Source organism: Lates calcarifer, linkage group LG24, assembly GCF_001640805.2.
Source record: "Lates calcarifer isolate ASB-BC8 linkage group LG24, TLL_Latcal_v3, whole genome shotgun sequence".
Taxonomy (NCBI): domain Eukaryota; kingdom Metazoa; phylum Chordata; class Actinopteri; family Centropomidae; genus Lates; species Lates calcarifer.
The window spans coordinates 7,811,036-7,829,000 of record NC_066856.1 but is presented as its reverse complement, the minus strand read 5'-3'; the positions used below and the strand labels follow the sequence as shown (position 1 = coordinate 7,829,000).

Genomic DNA, 17,965 nt, shown 5'->3' with positions numbered 1-17,965 from the left:
AAAAACCCAAATAATGAAAAGCAACAAGTGAAACAGAGGCAGACAAATGACAACAATCAAAGTGAAAGAAAAGTAATGATTTAAACACCTTTGATGTTGTCAGTACACCCCACACATAGTTTGTGACTGAATCACTACGTACCGGGAAACAAGAGGAATCTTCTTGTTAAACATCCGTGTGTTTGATTGTCATTGTCATGGTTACCCTTGTCACGTTCGGAGTCCCGTGATGCAATGCTGTCTGGCATGACTGTCATAATCTGATGGATGTTTTTAATTACTGCGAACTCCAACACTGTAAAACACACATGCACACTTTTTATTGCTTTTCAGGTATTCCTGTACACTTCCACATACGGTCAAATACACAGCACAGATCCAAAACAACACTGGCTTTCTGCTCTCACGCAAAAACACAGCATATGTGTTTTATACTGTAGCAAAAAGGTCTGAAAACACAGCTACTATTACAAAACTTGAATAAAAAAGGCAAAACCAAGCAATGACTATAGACTATACCTTTTCACTTGTCAACAGTTGCAAGCAGACGGTGGAATAAATCACTGACCAATAACCTGTAAAATTCATATTGTATGATGTACATTGTAAACTAATTCCATACTCAAGCATACATAAAAATGAAGTTTCTGGGTTGTCAGAAAGTGTCAGCCCTAACCCCTCTGATAACTGGATCTCTGCTGAATGTTTTGACATGCTACCTTTGACTTTACAAACCACTCAAGAATGTTATTGCAAATTCTTCCAATTAATCCACCATACGGTGTACAACTCGGTTTACATTTTAGTAGAGGCCCATCTCTCAAAGTAAACGGGATTTGTACTGAAATACGGAGCAGATGGACTCTACTACTGAACTGCAGCTATAATGTGTGTGTGTTTATCAGTATTTTTCCCTGCAGATGCTGACAGATTTATTCATTGAAGGCACAGTTTCACTTCTGTTAAATGTTAATGATGCCAGTAGCCTGCCTGAGTAGCCTGACCCACACATCTACCTGCCATTTATCGTTACCATTTATTGCTTACTTTTGCTGTTATCTTCATACTGTATGTAAGTGCAGTCTTAGATTGGCAGACAAAAATGATTTCATTGTTCCAAAGGACACATTAATGATTAAAAGAGATTAAGTGCACCAAAAGGTTGAAACCCTCCATATAGATTTCAAGAAAGGTCAAGGTGTGACTACAGACATGTTTTGAATGTGACACATCGATGTGTTGTCTGGTTATCTGTCTTGCAGTTTCTCATAAAATCAGGAATATTATCAGTGCCAGACATCACCTCAACCAGAAAGGGTTGGCGTTGGATTCCAAGGCTCAGGAATAGATTTGGGGACAGGTGAAGTCTGGTTTATCATCAACATGCATTTCCCCTTCTCCACTGACCCCCTTCACCTTAGCCTAACAATAACCAGTTATCTCTGCCTATTCCCAAGCCTTGGAATCTTGTGTTTATCAGCCACTAAGTGAGGTAGTGGGCAGTGAGAATGAATGAATGAAACAGTGTTTGCATTCATCCATCAACAAGTGGAAGAGGGCAGTTTTGAGAGATGTGAGCTTGTGCAGAGGATTCAACAACCACAGAATACCACAAAAACTCAGGGCAGGGAGGGGGATGACTAATAGTCACCCCTGGAATTGAGCAAGGTACTTCATTCCTAACTGCACCAGTTCTGGATTATACAGCAGCATTTAAAGTGAACATGGTCATCTATGTGCGCTATAGGCAGGGTTTTGTTGAAAAGGGGCTTCTGAGTGAATGAATGAATGATTCCAACTATCAGTCAATCATCCTTGACCAGTGTCCTGTACCGGTCTATCAAGCATATTCGTGAAGTGGACGCTATGTGAGCCGCAAAGCAATGCGCAGTGGTTAAAACACGTTTGTCTCCATCTATCACAGTGATACCGGTAGATATCAGTTGGAGGGTTAACCTTAACGTTTTACACGTTATTAGGTCTGGGTAAAGTGAAACTGCTAGTGAGGACGGAAGTAAAATCACATGCTGCGGTTGCAGAACTGAGTTACGCAGGACGTGGGAAAGGACTTGTAATCCCTGCGCACCAAAAGCCACAAGAATTGCGGGAATAGTAACAAACCGACAGCGTTTGTTTTCACAGTGTAAATCCAGACAAACGGAGCATCTGAGCAGCAATGAAGACGCACGACAAAGTGCCCATTTCCAGCTCTAGCCCGCGGTGAATATGAATGAAGAATGACCAATGGTAAGTGAACAGCGTACTGCATGTCAGTGAACTTAAATGGCCTAAGTGGTGACGCACTGGATTAAACTGACGTAAAAACACACCAAATTCGATGTCGATTTGATGTTTAAGTCTGATCAGTGTCGGTGCGAGGATGATAAAACACACATGCAAAGTCAGTACCATGTAAATCAGTGTAGCTGTAGCGTATTCGAAACTTACCGGGAGCCGACTTAGACGCGCATCCGTCTCCGTGCCTTCTCCGCCGAGCGTCTGGCTGATTTACTGTATGTTGGCTTAATGGTTTTCCAAACAGGGGAATTCCGTGTGAATAACTTCCCATCTGCCATTCAGAAGGAAACCGAAATAGGTTTAGGATTTACGGGAACTGATTTGTGGCTTACAGGAACTGACAGACTCCGTATTATTGCCTCAGATTCCCACTAAAGCCAGTGTTTACGTGCAGTAACAGGTTGTAGATGGACAGAAAAAAAGGTTTAAAGAATAGAATTTTACAGAAAGGCCCCCTCAGAGTGTGGATTTAATTTCTGAGCCATCCAGTGTAAAGAGCATTATAATCTTGTGATTGGTCAAAGTGTAGCAATTTCTAATTACGTTACATACGAAAGAGTAACCTTAAACAAATCATTTTTATAAAATGATGAATAAATATTGTTTAACCATAGCTACCTGAAATGTAGTGAAGTTTCATTCAGCATTGAATGAAGATACTAAGGTAACAAGTACAGAACTTCAAAACTCTACTGTAAAAAAATGTACTTTTCGTCACTGGATTTACATATTCCAATATGACATTACCATACGCAATTGTACTGCCTCTTGGAAGTTTGCAGTCAGTGTATAGTGTATTGTCATTATAGTAGCTGGGATGTATTGCTCATTGCTCTGCTGTGGTAGTTTTTTTTTTTTTTTTTTTTTTTTTTTTTTTAATGAAGCGCAAGGTCACACAAGGAGATATTTGAGTTCCTTGGGAAAATGAAAAATACTGTAACTTCCCTTCAGGCCAACGTCATGAATGAAATAGGAACTTTCTGAGGAATTGAAGGACGCATTTAGATCATGTGTCTGTGCAGGGAACAGTAACAGTTTTATTAAAGACTTTTTTAAAATAAAGAGTTATTGGGCTTAAATGAAAACTGATGTAATACATGCAAACATGTTTTGAATTGGATGACTGATCCCTCCTTCTTCCTCTCTCTCCCTATATCCCTCACACTGTGACCCTAAACTTTCAGCCTCTTCTCTGCATCAGTTTATTTGCTCTTCTGCTTCTACCTCTTTCTCTGTCCTGTGGCAGCAAAAGGCCTCCCGAAGAAGTTAGCAACGATTACATGGTAATCGTGCAAACTGATCTCAAGAACACAGTAAGACACCAATTCTATTTACCTATATATATTTTTTTCTCACACTACACTTAAAGGTAAATAAATGTTTACTGTCATCCAGTAAGAAACAAGCATTACAGCTCAGCAATGACAGTTCAAGGGATTAGTCTGATCAAGTGTAGAATGTATGTGTTTTAGAGTGTAAATTAAACTGACACATTGAACCCAGGTAACAGCCATTATACCTAACTGACTTGAATACTGTAAAGGGAAGCAGACAAGTTAGAGCAGCACTTTAAAAAGTGCTGAGACACTGGAGATGTGAACCTTGCAAAAGCAGCTGCAACCTAATATAAGGTATTAAATGTTAATCATTTTGTATGCATTCACTCTACAGTCAGATTGAACCATCTTCTCTTCCTTGTTGGATTTTTTTTTTTTTTTTTTTTCTATTTTAAAGCCCCATTACGAAAGACACAGTCAGTCATACAAGGAAACTAAAGCAAAACAAGGAAACAGGCTTGTTTGCACATTGACATGAAGTGTAAAAAAAAAAAAAAAAAAAAAAAAAAAAAAATGCACTTATGGGGGAAAATGACGGTTTCCATTTTGCATGTAATTCCTCTGAAAGCCCACAGCTGGCAGCTCACATTTCCTGTCAATATCAGGAACAGTGTTGCACCGCTGTGTTGAACTGCCAGTGGTTTCTGGAAGTTTAGTCGGCATCAGACAAATGCTCAAAATATTACAGTAGGACCATGAAGTATATTACAATTTGCTCTTCCCACTGGGTTCATTAAGGGGTTTTAAGCCTAAATTGTAGTTACAGTTTTTTATATAACCAAAAAGATCACCTTTCACCTTCAAACAGGTGCCTTGAAAGCAATAAAACATTTCCAACTGTTTCCTCAGACATTAAAAAAAAGCTTAAAGGACTTAAATCTAGCTGCCCCATGAATGCCTGATTTGGTCCATCTGCAAAAAAAAGTAGTATTATTAAGATTGACCTCTGTCATGTTCTCATTCATTCAAGAGAGAAAATATCACAGCCTTGCTGCACAACTCACCGTGCCCATCACTGAGACACAACTTACGTCGCTGCACATCAGACACTGAGGTAAGAAGTAGTTATCTTGTAGTTGTCAGCAAAAATGATGATTGTACATTTTGCTTTTGTTCATTATTTAGCCCTTTTTTTATGTATGTTCTTCCTTCTTATTTTGTATTTTTCTTGGTATATAATTTAGCAATGTTTGAATGCCAGAAATATTATCAAAAATATATACTAAGTGACCATGAAAATAGAGATTCTGGTCCTGCTTCTCTTTTAGTATCTACTACACGTACACTGCTATTTGCAACAGCACCTCCACAACTTATTTACACATAAACCCTGTGATTAAAGAAACACTAAGGGGTCCATAGGGATGTGCAGCTCCTTTGTTATGGATTTGCTGAAAGCAGCATCCCCAGCAAGGAGTGTCCATCCATCGGCCTCTTGCCAATTCCACACAGCCAGCTGTTGTATTATGATGCATAGCACCAAGCCAAAGGTGGTCAATTGTGCTATTTAACATGGGTTTCAATTTTTGTGGTCACTGACAGTGTATACTGTATTATTCAAATGTTTCAAAGGCCTCATATACCTCTATTCTGCAGAAGATTGTGAGCAACTTGCACAACCTAACCTGCAGAATGAAGAGTTTAAGGCTTCCCAACACAGACAGACTGGCCATGTCTGTCCTAAACTCAATACGTTGTCCTTGTCTTGAGAGACCGGTAAGTCTAGTCACATTAGTTTATTAAAATACTTTAAATGTATGTCTGACAGATGTTGTTTTATTGTACTTCTCTAAATACACTTTGAAAGGACCAGCAGCTAGGTGACAAGCTCATTCTTTCAGTTTGTCTTTGTGAGATTCTGGCATATTCTTAAATTTACACAGAATGTTAACAGGCTGTTTCTGTGACATTGTGGTATGACTCACTGCTAGATTACATAGCCCATTGGCTGTGTGAGTGTATCCAAACATGAACTTATTTGTTTCTTATGCTAGTCAACTTTGTGCCAGGCAGAGACAAGCTACAGCACAATGTCCATGTCCATGCAAAAGGTATTAAAATAGTGCTTCTTTGTGTACTGCTCTGAACACAACAGTTGTGAGGAGAAGTGTGGCGGCAGGGATGAGAAATGAACATAGTCATTTCAGTGTTTTTGGTCAATCTGGCAGCATTTTTAAGTAAGGTTTCCACATATCTATCTACATCACCCTGTAAAGCCACAAACTCAAATATTTGGTGATTTTAGAAGTAGAAGTGTTTCAACATATGTTTGTTTTCAGTAAGATGCAGTACAGATAAAAGAAGTTGGACTTAAATGAGTATTCAATGAGTCACCCTCTTTACCTCTGGATCAGTCATGTACTTTGCTGTTCAGTTGTAATTCATTTTGAACAGTGTGGGGTCAGAATCACATCTGATGATTCAGGCTCATAGTTGAGGTCTGACTCATACAGCAAAGCAAACTAAGGCCTCTTCAGAGCCTGAGGCCTAATCAGACCAGCACAGATTTAAAATACTTCCTCACACTGTAACATGGTTGGCTTATTACTTTTTTTAAGGTGGTTTATTACTGTTGAAACATACCTGAACTGTACTTTGATCAAACACTGTCAAAATCAGACTTTGTCTTAGACTGTGTGAGTGTTTTTTTCAGTGATACACACTGATAAGGAATAAATATGCATTGATTATTTGTGTATTGGAGTGATATCATTAGAATGTACATAATAATTATCATATATAACTAATGTTCATGAGATCAATTAAAATATATCAGTTATAGGACTAAACTCATCTCATTACAAGGGCTCCATACTAATTAGCACATTGTGTTTGTGTGTTAACTTCTATTGACTAGACTAAAGAACCCAACTTGAAGATGAAGACTAAAAAGACTAAAAATCTTTGCAAAGCCAAGGAAATCCTGTCTAACATGACTGAATGCTACGAGATGCTCAATACTGTGCTCAATGATAACATTGATGGACACCTAAGATCAAACTCGAGCACATTGTGAAGCAAAAGCCTGCAGCCCTTCTGCACTACATAGTCCTTCATTGGATTATGCAAGAGGAAGCGCACTCTTCATTTAAGCTATCCTGTCAAGTACCAGTAAATCTCTCTTTGTTTTGGGTGTTGTATGACTACTGACTCTTCAAATAAGTTTCCAAGCTACAGAAGAAGAAGCTATTACGCCAGCTGGATTAGAAAGGTCTAAGGCCGTCCGTCATCCTGGAATATCACACATTGTGCAAAGGATCAACAGTGTACTGCATATACCACCCACTTCCATGCAGAATTCACAAGAATGACTCTGTGAGAGACGCGTACATGATGCACACCACAAAGAAGCTGATTGAAAGTGTGTACTAAGGGAAAACTATGGTGTAAAAATAAGTTAACGTTGCTCATGTGCAGCTACAATTTTCAAAGTAGTTAGATTGTAAAAGATATGCTATGACATTTACATGCACTTAGCAGTGACTGCTCAAGCATGACCAGTAAAGGTGCTCAAATACAGTTTTGCTTTCACTTTGGATTAGAATGGCTAGCCCTGACACATCTTTGTTGTTATCTCTGTCATCTAAAGCTACATTTTTTGTTGGTTTTTTTTTTTTTTTTGTCAAGGAAGTTGTTTTAGGCTGTCTGTCAAGTCATCGGTACTTTACTTTGTCATGTGTTATGACATTGTGTTGATTAATCATTGAGTGTGATTGATATTTTAAAAGCACATTCTGATACACATGGTTGAGTTCAGCTCTGTCCTGACTCTCTTCTGGGATACATATAAGCAGCCCTCTTGTCACGTTCAGTCAGTGGTTTGATAAATGGCACTTGCGTAATTAAAAAAAAAAAAAAAAAAAAAAAAAAAACTTTCTCAGAATGTATTGTAGCTTGGGGAGCCAATTGCCAATATGCCAATTGTTGGTTTGTATATCAGGAATGCAAAAAAAGAAACATATAAGCATGCAACCCTTGTCAGTCGGTCCAGCTACCACTCTCATTGCAGCAGCTATTTTCTGTCAGGGACCATACATATTACATTATCATGTAATGAATTTCTGTTTATAAAATGTTTTGTTTTTAGCATATAGACCAACTAATGTTGTGTATGACCCATGGAATATGTCTTCCAAATATATTTATATCTAAAACAACGCAGTAACTTATGTATTACTTTGTGCTTTTTACCTTAAATTAAGACATCATCTCTCTTCAACAGACACTCTCATAACTCAGTCCGAGCTGTCTCAGTGGAAGTTTATTGGTGGTGGATATACATAGTATTAAGTGCACAACTGTATCCAGGCTAACAATTGTTGTAATCAGCACAGGAAACCACACCTGTCTAGTATAGTCAAATATTTCCTGTCATGTATCATAAATATAGTTTGCTTCTTGGAATTTGAAACAAATGCATTACTTCTCATAGATTGCCATATTAATCACCATTAAATGTCTGATAAGAGTTTGGCGGTTAATGAACATTAACAATGCACCTCAGGTAGAGGGCTTTCACACTTTTTGTCCCACTTGTAAATAAACTGTGCGGGGTCATAAATAGTGTATGTCATGTCAAGCATATCCATCCAGAGTTTTTAAAATGTAAATAACTGTAGTGTTACTGTACTCTTGATCCTAAATACCTCACTGCACTGAATACTGACTCAATAGCAACACTTTCAAGAAACAAAACAACTGCAACATATCCAGGTGCATTCAGATTTCATAAAAATTAAAGACACATTTTTAATTCTGTAGAACATTAACAAGAGATGCAGTCATTGTTCGTTCGGTGAAAATGGAAGGGAATAAGAAAATAAATAAATAATTTCATTGAATAAAAAGAGAGGGAATAAAAGGGACTGAGTAAATGCTACATTTGTCTAGAAATATCAGGCCAAGGATGGTAACAAAGAGCTGGAAACAAACTTTGCCTGTAAAGTGGCGGTAAAGGGAGCACTGACCTTTAATCGGTAGTTCATTTTAGGACTAGTCCCTGTCATACTAAGGTGATATCTTCCCAAAATTCCAAAACTTTTCCTTTAGAAAACCATTGTTTTCTTCAGTAGTCAATCATATTGCACTTAAATAGTAAGATATTCTGTTTGTGAGGAAGCAGAGGCAGATAGGATTAAGGAATGCATTTCAAATCACAGTTGACTGGGGACTGAGATATAGGGGCGCATCCACCTCGAACTGGATTTAAGATTTTTCCTTTATCTCTTTGTTCATGTTTTACAACCCACCTCTTAGCACATATCTAAACTCTTACTCATCTCTCCTTAATTACTTCTAAGGAAATAACTGCTGATTCTGACTCAGCTCTAGAGGATATTACTAACTAATGTCGAGGGGACAAGAAAATTAAGATTTCCCATGACCAAAAGAATTTTTTTTTACCAGAATATTTTTTTTTAATTACAAAGTCCTAATCCCTCCATGATGACTAGTTTCACAGCAATAATGTTTATGAGCTGGTGTAAACACCAGTGATGTTGTGGGCAAATTCAGCCATAAGAGAAAAGCAGTTAATGAACTGCATGGGTTGTTCCTGTGGCCTACAGTTTAATATAGCTTTATACCAGGTAAGTTATTATATTTATGATCTGAAAAGGGGCAGAATTCGTACACTATTCAGCAGGACTTTATTAAAAATGTGATATTATGTACCGACCATGACCCTAACCATTTTTGTCCATACAATAAATAGAAAAGAAAACACAGCACCATAGGGCTGTCTGCCGATTACTCCACTTTAATGCTGTGAAACTAGACCCACGTGTGAAAACACAAGGTATAATGGATGGACGCAAGATTCTTATAAGTTTTGGATGAAACACTCTTGATGTTAGCGTCAGTGCCGGTGTATCCCTACTTTCCTCTACTTTTTATCCTTCTTTTGATAGCCATCAAATACACATCCTCCTGACCCCACACTCACAGCAGAATTTGGCGGATTCAACAGGGGTACTTGGTCCCACAAGCGTGACAGAACTTGCTCTTTATTCCACCATTGTCAACTTCGCTCCCCCCATCACTATCATTCCTGTGAAATTTAACAAAGATGACCGAGCAGCAAGGTTAGGATCTGTGTACATGCAGTTTTTTATAAATGATACTTTAGAGCTGTTACAAAATGTATCATGGGTATCATATGACGTAGACGGTGACACAAACAATGACAAATTTGAAATCCCTTTAAGTGGATAAAATAAATGTTTTAGTGTTGTGATAACTATAGTTAGGCATATCAGTGTGGTCATAAAAATGCTTAGGCTCCGGCTGACTGTATTATCACGTTTCAGATATTACCTAATCAATCCAAGCTTGTATGTCTTGCATAAGCATTTATAAAATATAACTGTGAGCTGTAAAGATTCCTTAGTTCCTGATATGAATTAGTCATGACTAAGGGAACCTGAAAAAACTAGATTAAAATATAATCTAATTAAATTTAACTTGTAAATCTGAAAGAATCTGAGGCAAACACTGTAAAATTCACCAAGTGTCCATTCATTCTAGACTGTGTTTATGCAAACAGGTTACTGAATGGGACTAGAGTAGACTCACCAGCTGTATGCAATACAACATCAAACCGAAAGAGGTCAGGATAGTTTAGTAAAGCTGCATGGTGGTTTTTCATTCAAATATCTTTGTGGGTTAACTCACCTGGATATATAGCTATCTACTTTCTTCTTGTTGAGTCCTATTCCAGACTGAGTGTTCCTCACAGAGCCATAGCCAGAACTCACTGCTCGCGTCTTACTTCCCACACTAAGAGGAGGTTCAGAGAAAAACAAAAGGGAAGAGAGACAAGAGTGTGTCAAATGCAAACCACTTGCAGGGCAGGGTTTGTAGTACAGATCTCAAGTTCATTTGAATCTGCTGCTACTGACCTGCAACCATTTCTACTGAAATGTTATGCCTATGAGGCCTTCAGTCAATCATGGAATTGGTAATATTTTTATATCAACACACTTGTCCACAAAAGATAATGCAGATAGCAGAAATAACAAAATAAATGGCATAAGGATTTTTTTTAAAGTGAGGTATTATGCATCATGCATATGTTCATCTACTCTACAAAGGTAACCTGCAGTGTAATCATGAAGTTAATTGTGCTGTTGAGATATTAATTAATTAAATAATCCTGTCTAGACACTATATAGAAAAATAAAAAGTGAAAAAGTTTAATCAATTTCTTTTTTAGTCTCAAAAATATGGTTTTTATTCTGACCCAAATGTATGTGAAAATGACTGACCCTGATGGAGGGCTTGTGAGGCCAGAGGGATTACTCCTCATTGAACCTGCAGATGAGACCTTACTAGAGGGAATTCCTAGAGTGAGAGAGAGGGAATAAGAGAAATAATGAAAGAGTAATACAAAACAATAGGAGTGTTACTGTAGTCCATGTAATACACTTAGCCTAAGAAAAACATGTTTTTGTAGCAGATAAACAGAACTTGGGTGGTGTGAACTGAACACTGTATCCCGTGAGATGCACGATAGACAGCACAGCTGTACTGTCTTACCGGTGGGCTGGGCAAGGCCTGATCTCTGGGGTAAACGAGAGGAAGCTGAAGGGATGGTTGACACAGCTGGAGAACTGGCCTTCTTTGCAGGAGGCTTGTACTGAAGACAGAGAGGAAGGCAACACAGAATAAACAAGCAAACAATACAAAACATTAGATATGGAAGTCATGCGTTGCCAAGCATTAACATAGTCACTCTACCCAGAGACATGAAATAGAATACATAATCCATGTATCACTATACAGTGACCTTTTTGACAATAGATGTAACCATACATGGAGTATGGCCAGTGATTGTACATGTGTGTAAATGTGTGATAGTTTGGCTAATAAGAAGTTTTAAACTGCTGTGAGGAAGAAAATATGAGAAAGCTATAAAGTGACTGAGCAATATGGATCCATAGCAAACAAAAAAAAAGATTTACTCCACAACAGCATACTGGAAAACCCAAGTGACATAATGACCAATTCTTAATGTTTACTCATTATAATGGAAAACACAGGGGTCAAATTGTCTATTCGTGTGCATATGCAGTCCCCAGGAAAACCTCTACATATGTGTACCTGTGTGCGACTGGGAGGTTTCTTGGTGTCTCCTAACTTGCTCTTGTTGGGCATACGGGCAGCCTGCTCCTGGCAGAACTTGATGTGTCTCTCCGCTGCGCTCTCATTAAACCTCCGCTGACAGTAAGGGCACTGTATATAGTCTTGAAGACAAAACAGGTGGTTAGAAAATATACAGTAGACAGTAATAAATAAATCCTCTGCAATAACATCAATTCACTATATAGAGCTGACTCAGATTTTTTCTTTTCTTTTGTGAATGTAAATTTTTAAAAAGTACAATTTCACTTGAGATTTGTCATTTCCACTCCATATGTATAATTTTATTATCATCACAGTTATAAAGAGTTTCTTAACAGTAACGTTAATTCAATAATTTTTCATTCCTTCTATGTGTTACCTGGGTCATAAGTAGGAGGAGGAGGTGGGGGTAATGGTCCCCCTTCCTTAATGACCTGAGTGAGATTCTTGGCAGCCCGGATGGTAGCGATGAAGTCCTCATGTTTCTTGCGCCAGTTGGATGGCTTCTTAGGGGGCTCTGCCTGGCAGGAGGCAACACAGACGGGATGCTTACACCAACCTGTGTGCACTACAGCCAACCTACCACTGTGATGTGCTATAATGACTTGAACTGAAAGTGTTTTCATTGCTGATGAGCTGAGTAACAAGTGGACAATCTGAAAATAAGGTCACCTTATTTTCTCACTCTTTGCGTCTCTAGTTACTCTCTACAATCTAAAGGCAGGAAAATGTCAAAGGGTCACCAGGATGCCCAAAAGCCAGCTGTAACTGAAAATAATCTCTTGGCTAAACCAAATGACTCAGTTCTTATTCCACTCTTATCTAGGCCTGTAATGGTTTTATTAAATGCAGCTCTTAATAACATATTTCCTACTCTTAGAACAAATGAACTCTGTTGCTATCCAGCCCTTAAGCTTTAAAACTGTGCCCTTTCTTCCCAAACTGGCAGTTATCTAAAGCTGATTATTCACTGGGTGTCTGTGAAAACATGATAGCCCACTGACTTCATACTTCCTCCTATACAGTTATATCTTCAAGTATACTAGATGTGTTTTTCTGACAGACAGATGATTTAAAAGGAACTGAAGCAAAATTTTCATAATTCCCTCCAACTGTGCACTACTCTCAGTCTACTGCTCATTCCTCAAGAACTTGACCTTGACATATTTCTGTATAATTTTACATTCTGACACCTCAGTCAGCATTTTTGTTATTTCTTCTACATTGTAAAAGATGTGATACAAAGAGAACCTTATAAGAACTGCAGGTGTGTCCTGTTCATGCCACTAAGAATGCTGTTATTCCAGTGGGAAGACTTAGAAGAGTTAGTATGCAGCAGTAAGTTAAAAGTCAAGACAACTGGCAGGCAACAAACTTCAAACTGGGTACAAAAAGATCAGCAAGTCATGGTTACTTAGAGTGACCCTTAGTGCCCTGAGACTTCTCTAGGGAGATAAAGCCATACTGTATACTAGGCTCTCTAGTTTTGAGGTGAGTTGTAATTGTAATTTGAATCTATGAAAGGTTCGAAGGAATTATAGTAGTGCAGCCAAAAAAGACAGGATTAAAATAGAAATAGTAAAATCAAATGAAAATATAATGGGATATATCTGAATATTGTCAGTTGAGGAATGTAGATAGGAAAGTGATTTTTCTTTCTAAATTAATACCACTAGTATGAGCTGACACACTTCCAGACTATTCAAGACAATATTTCAAAGCAAAGAAATCACTATTTATAACATCAGAAATTGTGAGTGAAAGGCTCTTGGGCTTCATCAGTGTGTAAAGAAAGAAAGGACAAACGAAAAAAAAAAAAAGACAAATCAACTTACTTTCTCAGTAGCAGATGAACTTTGTGACTGAAATACAATTGAAAGCGGTTTACATTGGAAAATAATCTGCCAACACAAAATACTGAATGTCCTAAATGGGGCAGCAAAGATTCAAAACATTAGCTAGTCTACTGTAATGATCATCACATTGATCATATTTTAATTGCTGATTCTCTTCTGGGTTCCAGTGACCTGCCTTGGTTATGTAAACTATTCAAAACCCTTCACATTTTATTCTATTGTAGATTCAATTTAAAATGGAGGAAATTGCCATTTTTGGAAATCAATCTACACTCAATACTTTACTGTGGAACTCCAAATTGTGGTCATGTACACCTCTTTAATTTTCTTAAATCTTAATCCGAGGAACTCTTTGTAGATCTCTGCAGTAATATTATGCCTGAGCATCGGCCAGGGCAAGGGTATAAACCACTCCCACTCCACCCTAACACAGCTTAGGAGGTTCTCTATGACGATGGTGGAACCTACTGAAAGGATGACCAACTCAGCAGCACTCTACTGATCAGGCCAGCCAGCAGCCTCTTTGAGTAAAGGGCATATGACTGACCGCCTGGAGTTTGCAAAACAGTATTTAAAGGATTTCGAGCATGAGGAAAAAGATGCTCTGGTCTAACGTGACAAAAATTAAACCCTTTGGGCAGAAATCCAAACACTATGCCTGATGAACTCCGGGTACAGTTCATGACTTGGCTAATGCAATCCCTACTGTGAACTGACAGCATACGCTATGGTGCTGTTTCTCCACAGCACAGGGACAGAGAGGCAGGAAGAGTGAATGCAGCCAAATATAGAGAGGTCCTTGAAGAATCCCTGCTCTAGAGTACATGTGACCTGAGACTGAGGCGACGGTTCACCTTTCAGCATGATGATAACCCAAAGCTAATAGCGAGACAACACTGAAGTGACTGTCCTCGAGTGGCCCAGCCAAAGCCCAGGCTTAAACCCCATATAACACCTGTGGAGAGACCTGAAGATGGCAGGTCACAGGTGCTTCCCATCCAATCTGCCGGAGCTTGAGAGGATCAGCCAGGAATAATGGGATAAACTGTCCAAATCCAGGTGTGCAAAGCTTGTAGAGACTTACCCAATAAGACTCAAAGCGGTAACCAGGGCCTACAAAATACTGAATTAAGGATCTGAATTTTGTAAATGAGAGATTTTTGCATTAGGTGTGATCAACTGCAATTTAATCAATTTACAATTCAATCTACAACACAATAAAGTGTGCAAAAAGTGAAGGGATCTGACACTGTAAGATGAATGTAGTCATTGCAATTGTTCACATGAGCCAGAGTAAACAAGGCTGAGCTATGTGGCCTGGAAATCAGTTTTTTGACATGTGATATGGAATATTATATTGAAACTAGCACTATCCAAATCATTAATTTCTCTTACAATATTTGAATTGGAATGCCAAATTAATGAATGACCTCAGGTTAAAGCTAGATGAGTCATTTTATCATGAAAGTAGGCAAATGTCACTTTAACAAAATAAACAATTAGTGGATAATTTTATGATAATTATGTATATGACAGTCAGTGGCAACGTGAAATTCAGCTTAAACAGCATCAGTTTCTGACTGAATAGTTTTTTTTCTTCCGATTAAAAATCACATTGAACTCTCTTGGACATTTTGTGTTGGATTTCCTATCCCCACCCTCAGGTGTAGCCTTACCTTTGGTTTGATGGGTTTGAGCGTGGGGATGTCTGTGCCCTCTGCTCTCTGTCTACTGGAGTCAAAAACCTTTCTCTTTTTGGTCGCTGACTTTTGGCAGATTTTTGCATGTTTCTCCTGTAAAGAGAGAAAAGAGATGCACAATGTGCAATACCTACACACCGTAAAGCTTACATCTGTTGCTATATGTTTTGGAAACACTTGATATTATCTGAGATTAGTACCTTTCTTTTATCCTAACTGTATTTTTTTTTTTTGAAAGAGGAAAAACAAAGAGGCAAAAGCATGACAAATATGACTTATGTAACAACTACAAGGTAGATAATGCACTAATTTCACTTGTTTCAAAATAAATCTGATTAACATAACTGTTGTGTAACAACAGACACAAATAACACCAGTCATCTACTGAATGCTACATCCAATTTTGCAAACCTTCTAACCTCTTTACGTAGACACAAGCACACATCCCCTCACAGAAAGATGCCAACAAAAATAATGCACTAATGTGCTGCATGCATTAATGTAGTCATTGTCAGGTAATGAGGCTAAGTGCTTGTGTAAGTGCACAAACTGTTATATTTGCATTACCGGAAAACAATATGCTCCAGTAACTGATTGAAATCACTGTAGCTTTGGTGTGGTAAAATCCAAGTCTGTTATCTTTTAGTCATGCTAACGTGGTAAAGTAATGAAAAAATAAAAATAAAAACTGTGGTAATAAAAATGCATTGCAATCATCTTTATCTGCAGATGGGTAACAAAAGAAAAAGCAACATTAAGTGTGTGAGAAAGCCTATCATCTGCATCTGCCCCTTAGCACAGACTATTACAAGTCTCTGTAACTCCACTGGGAGGACAAATACCATACTTCTAAAAGATATTCTGTCATTTGGTATTTTGACAACGGTGATGGAAATAGCTATGTTGTTAGTGGTACTGAAGAGTGAGGACCACACCGGTATCTTGCTAGGCCAAGGTGACATGTACAGGTATGTTTAACACGTTGTTTAATGTGCTGCAGCTGAGGGGCTAGTTAGCTACCTAGCCTGCAAACTCTCAGCTGTGTGTGTACAACTACTACAGTAAACAGACTCATATATGTCATATACAAAATGCTTTACACATTAGTAAGTCAATAATAAATATGTGTCACAAGTCATTTCAGTGCATCAATATCATTGTTTAAAGTGACCCCTCTGTAATAGCTGAAATGTGGCATTTGTTTTTCTGTTTGATTGCTTAGTAACAAATTCCATTTCATAGCAACGATTATCTCCTATCTGCACCGCTTCTAGACTTATATTTGTCAACAATACATTTGAGCACTAGAGCACTAGATCCTTCGTCAGAGTTTTAAATCATGTAGTCCAAAATTTCACACATTTGCTTTGACAAACTTTCATCTTTCCTATAAAGAGCTCTTCACAGGGCCCTACTGGCTATTTGGACTGTAGCCAATGACAAATTATTATCCAAACAGCTGACATCCTGTCAGCTGATAATCACTGTGGAAAACATGGTCAACACAGCAACCTCAGCATGTCTTAGTGCATGCTCAAAACAACAAATTCCTCTGTTTAACACAATATATTGATCACATGACCAAAGACCAATTTTGGTTGAAATACGTACAAGTCATTTCATTATATGGGTTTGCTCTCATAACACAGTATTGTAGACATGATGACCAGAGAGATTATATTTTACCAGGACTTTAGGGAAGAACCATCTTTGACAGGTGTTGCACTGAACCAGGTCCTCAGCTGGGGGAACGCCACCATCTGCAAAAATAACAGATCAATTGTGTGTTGTGAAGAAGGTTAAATGTCAAGGACAGCAGAAATGGACCCTTGATTTACTGGCAGACTGATCATGTGTAAGAAAGCACTGGGTTTTTGATGACACAATCAATATTTGGTATGTGATTAACGCTTAGTTTTGTTGGTACAATGACCCCAACCACTGAGTCATATGTTATTCCCTTGGTTTGTCACATTTACACAGATTCCACCAATAATTTCCAAATTCTGAGAACAGACAGTGGTAGCTGGACAGTGGCTAAGGTTGCAGATTTTTAAACGTAGCTTATGTATTCGAGGTGTCTGTATAATGGAAAGCACACTTCAAGAAAAATTACACCCGACGGGTCCTTGCAATACAGCGGTTTTATTCATTTAAAGCTTTATTAGTTAGCAGCATGTTAGCACTGAGTAGCTACGGTGGCTAATGTAGGGATCACACCCATACAGAGACAGTCAGAGGCTAGGTTCATCTTTGGCCCTGGCGTTACCTAGCATTGCATGGGCTAAATCCCAAACAAAAAAGAGGTCGCTGGGAAAACTGGCGAGCGAAAGCCGTATTAACTCCCCGAAATTAAAGGGATGGGAATTCAGAGGCTCTGGATTCCACCTTAACACCAAACAGCTAGAATACAGATAGACCGTTGTTTCTCTTACCTTCCAATTCCTCCATCATTCTGTTATCCCTTGTCTGATGCTGCTGCTTCTGTTGTTGCAAACGGCCAGAAGTAGCAGCAAGGAAATGAGATGATTCACTCCTGTATACTTCCGGTTTCTCGAAAATGCAGACAAAAGGTCTCAAATTCTTGACATTACCTGTTACTTTTGACCTGCAATAACATTATATGAAGAAAATAGAAATGTTTAGAGTATTT

At 38.3% G+C, this 17,965-nt stretch overlaps 2 protein-coding genes across 2 annotated transcripts in view; both read right to left on the bottom strand.

Annotated features, from left to right (window-relative positions):
- Window positions 1–3,476, bottom strand: part of ctnnd2a (catenin (cadherin-associated protein), delta 2a) — a 286,657-nt gene extending 283,181 nt beyond the window's left edge. Inside the window, 2 exon segments of the mRNA XM_051067006.1 lie at window positions 143–295; window positions 2,449–3,476. The gene's annotated coding sequence lies outside the window, so the exon portion shown is untranslated.
- A 4,402-nt stretch (window positions 3,477–7,878) lies between these two features.
- On the bottom strand, window positions 7,879–17,901 carry zc2hc1a (zinc finger, C2HC-type containing 1A). The gene is made up of 10 exons (XM_018677584.2): window positions 17,748–17,901; window positions 16,999–17,072; window positions 15,289–15,405; window positions 13,592–13,618; window positions 12,136–12,277; window positions 11,736–11,878; window positions 11,172–11,271; window positions 10,901–10,976; window positions 10,308–10,412; window positions 7,879–9,684 (listed from the first exon to the last, which is right to left on the bottom strand). The coding sequence occupies exons 1-10, from the start codon at window positions 17,764–17,766 to the stop codon at window positions 9,597–9,599; spliced, it is 891 nt and encodes a 296-aa protein (XP_018533100.1). The 5' UTR covers window positions 17,767–17,901; the 3' UTR covers window positions 7,879–9,596.
- Between the last annotated feature and the right edge of the window lie 64 nt (window positions 17,902–17,965).